Source organism: Onychostoma macrolepis, chromosome 22 (genome assembly GCF_012432095.1).
Source record: "Onychostoma macrolepis isolate SWU-2019 chromosome 22, ASM1243209v1, whole genome shotgun sequence".
Classification (NCBI taxonomy): Eukaryota; Metazoa; Chordata; class Actinopteri; order Cypriniformes; family Cyprinidae; genus Onychostoma; species Onychostoma macrolepis.
In genome coordinates, this window is record NC_081176.1 from 2,247,866 (window position 1) to 2,252,865 (window position 5,000).

Sequence of the window (5,000 nt, forward strand, 5' to 3'; positions counted from 1 at the left end):
GTGTGTGTGTGTGTGTGTGTGGAGACGGGCCGACACAAGCAGAGCTGGAGAGCCAGAGAGCTGCGACTGTGTTCTCACTGCACTGAGAGAGAGTGTGTGTGTGTGTGTGTGTGTGTGTGAGAGAGAGAGAGAGCGTGTGTGTGTGTGAGAGAGAGAGAGAGAGAGAGAGTGTGTGTGTGTGTGAGAGAGAGAGAGAGTGTGTGTGTTCACTATGTGTGTGTTGTTGCAGGTGGGCTGTCACACTGATATCACAGTGGAGAGTTTGTCTCTGTTTTATCTGCTGGAGCCGCGCGTCGGTGAGTAAACTCTACAGTAACTCTACAATAACTCTACAATAACTCTACAGTAACTCTACAGTAACTCTGTGTAGTGTGATTATAGTACGCACTGAATATGTAGATGATGTGCTGTACTGCATGTGTCCAAATGTGAAGTTCGCTCATCTGCATTTTCCAGTGACTTTATTTTCTTCAAGACTGTCTTCCTGAGCTTTCTTCATTAATAAGGAGGTGTTGTGGAGTAATAACCCGAGCCGGTCTTACAGAGGTTCTGGTTCTGGGGACGGGGGCTCGCACGGAGCGTCTGGATCCAAGCGTGCTGCGCTTCCTGAAGACGAAGGGCATCGCGGTGGAGGTTCAGGACACGGTAAACGCCGTCTCCAATACAACACATGAGGGGTGTGCGATATATATCGTCTGCGATGATATCGGAATTGTTATTTTAACGATGTGCAATTTGACATTATCCAGTATTTTGCAAAAACCAAACAGAACCGCTGCGGAGTGCAAGCTTGCGTGACGTGAGGAAGTCTAGACTACGACGCGTGCGCATTTACAGCGTGTTCTTCACTGCATTACGAATGATCACAAAACTCAAGATACGGGGCAGAAAATGCGTATATATATCATTTCATATGGTTAAAATCACATGAAGAGTGCCGTTTTTTTTTTCTCTTCAAAAATAAGCATGATTACAAATGTGATATTGGTTTTATACAACAGTTAAAAAAACCAGTGAGTTAATAAATCGACCGTTTAAATGATTCGTTCAGTCGCAATGACTCACTTGTTAACAGTGACTTGCTGCCACCTGCTGGCGGTTTTAATTTCACATTTAAAGTAGCTTTTCATTTTAAAATAATCTCAAATATCACTATTTAATGTTTTATGTTTAAAATATCAAAACATTATGCATTTGTAACTGCAGGTTAAAGCACTCCATGTCCTAAACAGTGTGTGAATACATCTAAATGCCTATAACAATAATAATATATAATAATAATAATAACAATTTGATTCAAAAGATGCACACTTTTAGAAAAAAAATGGCTTTATTAAAGGTAAAACTGCCCATTAAAGGTACAAATGAATTTAAACTTATATGAAAAGATAAATTTCTATCACTGATGTGAACTAACCACACAGAATATGAAGAATATCAAAAACTGCAGCTGTCCACGGTAGTCCGATATCAGCACAATAACACTCAGCAAAATATCGTCTGATTATCGTTACCGAAAAAATCCCCAAAACTATCGAGATATCTTTCTTTTTCAGTATCACACACCCCTACAACACCCCTTACAGCAGGTTAACAGTGTGACCGCTTCTCCTCGCAGCCCAACGCCTGCGCCACCTTCAACTTCCTGTCCAGCGAGGGACGGCTAGCCGCGGCCGGACTGATCCCTCCTCCTGCCTCCGAATAACAGCGGCACACCGGCAGAGAACTCTGGGAAATCAGTCACATGATCTCTGAATGTAGTGTGTGTGTGTGTGTGGACTGAATAAACACAGATTAGAGGTGTTAACACACGTGTCTGTCTCTCTCTGTGTGTGTGTGTGTGTGTGTGTGTGTGTGTTTGTCCCAGATTGAGGCGGTTAATCCGTCCTCTGATAACGGGTTAATCTGAGCTCATGTGTGATCAGACACAAACACACACTCCTTGTGTGCACGTCTTTATTAGCACCACATATACAATACAAACACCACACCACACAAGACTGCCAGTCCACATCCCATTCTGCAGATCCCATCATATTAACCAGTGTGAACGGAATCAAAACCACATTAAATACGATTTTTAGTAATCCATTTCAGTCTGACTGCCATCACTTTCTCTTAGAAACTAACGCAGATATTCCTCAGATCTGAGCAGTCCATCATTTAAATCAGATTCCAGTCAGATACACAATAATCAGATCTGGAGTGACAGTGTGAACGTAGCTTTATCTACACTGTAGGACTCGAGGGAAAACGCAAACTCGTGAAGTGTGTTAAAACACAGAAATGTGTGTTTTAATGCGTCTGTCTCTGAACATCCGCCGCAGGAGGAAATACTGAGCCTTAAACAGGTCATGACATGGACTTTTTAAATATTAAAATGTAATATGTTCCTTGAGGTTTACTTATAATGCTGATAAAGTTTTTTGCACAACACGAGTCTCTTCACAACATGATCAAACTAAAACGGTCATTTCCAGACGAATCACTATGAAATCATTTACTTGCGGTTTGTGATGCAGCTTCATCTTTCAACAGATGTGTCTCTGTGCCTCGATTACAAAACAACATCCTCCGACACGATCCGGGATGCCATTAGAAATGAACTATCCACTTGTTCCTAACACTGACGAGCTGTTTTTGGAGCTTGATTAAATAAATAAGGTTTTAAGCTATGAAACCTGGAGGCTGTTTTAATGGTACAAACACCTCTTATATGCCGAAAGATGAAGGCAAATTTGATTTCTCATGTCGTGACCCCGTTAAAGAGATCATTCAGCCAGAAATAATCATCCTGTCATCATTTACTGGCTCAAAACCTCCTGTTCTCTAAAGCACCAAAGATATTCTGAAGAACGCTGTGAATCAAACAACACGGTCTAGAGTTATACACTGTAAACGCATATTTAATATTGTATGAAGTGTTATAGAAATAAAGTTGAGTTGAAACATACGGTGTTTACAGTTTGTTTGCAGTTACTGTTTCCAGTGAAGTCGTTGTATTACTCACCACATCCGTCTAGTGTTATTTTTGCGACCTGCGCTGCAGACCCAGTGAAATGACGTTTTGTATATTAACTGTATGTGACTGGAATAATAAGAAACGCTAATCTATAGATGAAAAAGAAACACTGCAGCCGTGTTTTGTGTTGGAATGTGTGAAGGATCTCTCGTGGGTTTGGTGTTGTGGCGCTCGTTCAGTCGTCAGAGTCGGCGTCGGCGTCTCTGGGATTCCTGAAGGTGAACTCTGAGCCCGTGACGCGGCGGTACAGATCCAAGATGTCGTCCGTCTCGGTCTGGAAGTGCGGCGTGTGGTCGTACGAGCGGGAGACGAAGATCTAGACGAGAAACACAGTCGATCAGTGGCGTTTGTTCACTGGCGTGGTTGGCGCAGTGGAGCGCTCATTACCTGACTCCTGCGGCCGTCGTCCGTGGGGACCATCAGGTTACTGACGCTCACAAACCTGCGGGACAAACCAACCGTGAGTGACACGCGTGAACAACACGCCGCGGCTCAGCTGTTTGCTGCTCACTTCTCCATGATGGGCTCCAGCAAGGCCAGACCGGGCTGGACCTCCTTCTCTGGGTTGCAGGTTTCCACCATCGTGCTGACCACGGCCATGTACTTGCCTTCCGCCGCCACGTTATGAGCGAAGGACAGCAAACAGATGTAGATATCTGCACACAAACACCAAACTTTACTACCGCAGTGCGCCGATTCAGCCCATGTGTCCTCTCAAACTTTAAATGTGTTTGTTTTTGTGTCGCTGGTAACCTGGCAACACATCCCTTACTCCAAAAACATGGTTACTATAGCCAAACCATGGTAACCACAAATTAACCATGGCTTTGCTACACTAACCATAGTTTAACCAAGGTATTTGTAGTAAAACTGTGGTTATATGTATATATATATATGATCATAGTTACGACACTTTTACTATAATAAAATCATAGATTATTTTCCTAAGAGATTTGCTTGCTTTGTCTTTTTTCTGTGTTTTGTTTTTATAATTGTCCTGTATAATAAAAAAAAAAAGAAATCGGATCAAATGATTCACGAACTCGCTCCGAAGTTCAAATCTGAGTCCCAATCTAAATAATGATTCGCAAACCATAATTGAATAGTGAATTTCTGAAGCCAGAAATACAAGCTGTACACTCACTATTTTACATTGTAGCAAAGTGTCATTTCTTCAGTGTTGTCACATGAAAAGATCTTTGCACCATAGCAATGGATGGCACTAAAACCTTTATATATATATATAATAAGGATAGAGCACCCTCACTAGTTTAAGAAGCAGCCTCAGTGGTTTGATTCTGGAGCCGGGCCTGAGCCGAACGCGTGTGCTTGATTTGCAAAAACAAACATCACTGGTTCTTGCATGTCAAGCAACAGCATTTGAGCTTCTGTTACCATATTTAATGTGCATTGGATGGAAGACATAAAATGCAGGAAACGTTTAAAGTTGAAATAGAAGACTCTGAGTGTAAATGCTCTGGTGTTTTCCACTTCAAGCAGGTTCCGTGGCTCACCTGACTTCCTGTTGAGGTGCGTCTGCGGGATGACGATCTGGCAGGAGTTGGCGTCGTGGGTGTTTTTGATGGGGTGGTTGAGTAAGCAGATGACGCGAATGACGCGACCGACTTTCTTCACGCGCTCCGGCATGTAGCTCGGGTCACAGATCAGCTGCTTACAGCGGAAGACCTTTGTCGAGACGTAAACGCAGTCAGATCATGTGATGATCACCCAGATAGCACACGTCCCTGATAGCACACGTACATCTCTGAGACGTCTATTTGACGTCTGCATTTACATCTGCAAGACGTATTTTTTAGGCTGTTTGCTCATCTGCAATACGTCTATAGGACGTCTCCTTTTAGATGTCAAATAGACGTCTATTAGATGTCTTTAAGATGTTTATGATTTAGAGTGTATGTAAAACCGACATCTTACAGACGTCTGTCAGACGTTTATAGACAGCAGATGCTTTCCAGAT

General features: G+C 42.7%; 2 protein-coding genes across 5 annotated transcripts in view; one reads left to right on the top strand and one right to left on the bottom strand.

The window, feature by feature from the left end:
- The window catches only part of ndufaf3 (NADH:ubiquinone oxidoreductase complex assembly factor), a 2,665-nt gene extending 858 nt beyond the window's left edge, over positions 1 to 1,807 (top strand). The window contains exons 4-6 of one of the 4 annotated variants that reach the window (XM_058760577.1): positions 230 to 296; positions 476 to 645; positions 1,557 to 1,807. In XM_058760577.1, the coding sequence (XP_058616560.1) occupies positions 230 to 296; positions 476 to 645; positions 1,557 to 1,667 (348 nt within the window). In that variant the 3' untranslated portion in view covers positions 1,668 to 1,807. The remainder of the gene's footprint in view (positions 1 to 229; positions 297 to 475; positions 646 to 1,556) is intronic. The other 3 variants (XM_058760578.1, XM_058760580.1, XM_058760581.1) reach the window with 3 other exon arrangements.
- A 145-nt stretch (positions 1,808 to 1,952) lies between these two features.
- Positions 1,953 to 5,000, bottom strand: part of zgc:112334 (uncharacterized protein LOC619199 homolog) — an 8,095-nt gene continuing 5,047 nt past the window's right edge. Inside the window, exons 8-11 of the mRNA XM_058760576.1 lie at positions 4,537 to 4,708; positions 3,534 to 3,678; positions 3,410 to 3,464; positions 1,953 to 3,338 (exon numbers count right to left, since the gene is read on the bottom strand). Of these exons, the coding sequence (XP_058616559.1) occupies positions 3,198 to 3,338; positions 3,410 to 3,464; positions 3,534 to 3,678; positions 4,537 to 4,708 (513 nt within the window). The 3' untranslated portion in view covers positions 1,953 to 3,197. The remainder of the gene's footprint in view (positions 3,339 to 3,409; positions 3,465 to 3,533; positions 3,679 to 4,536; positions 4,709 to 5,000) is intronic.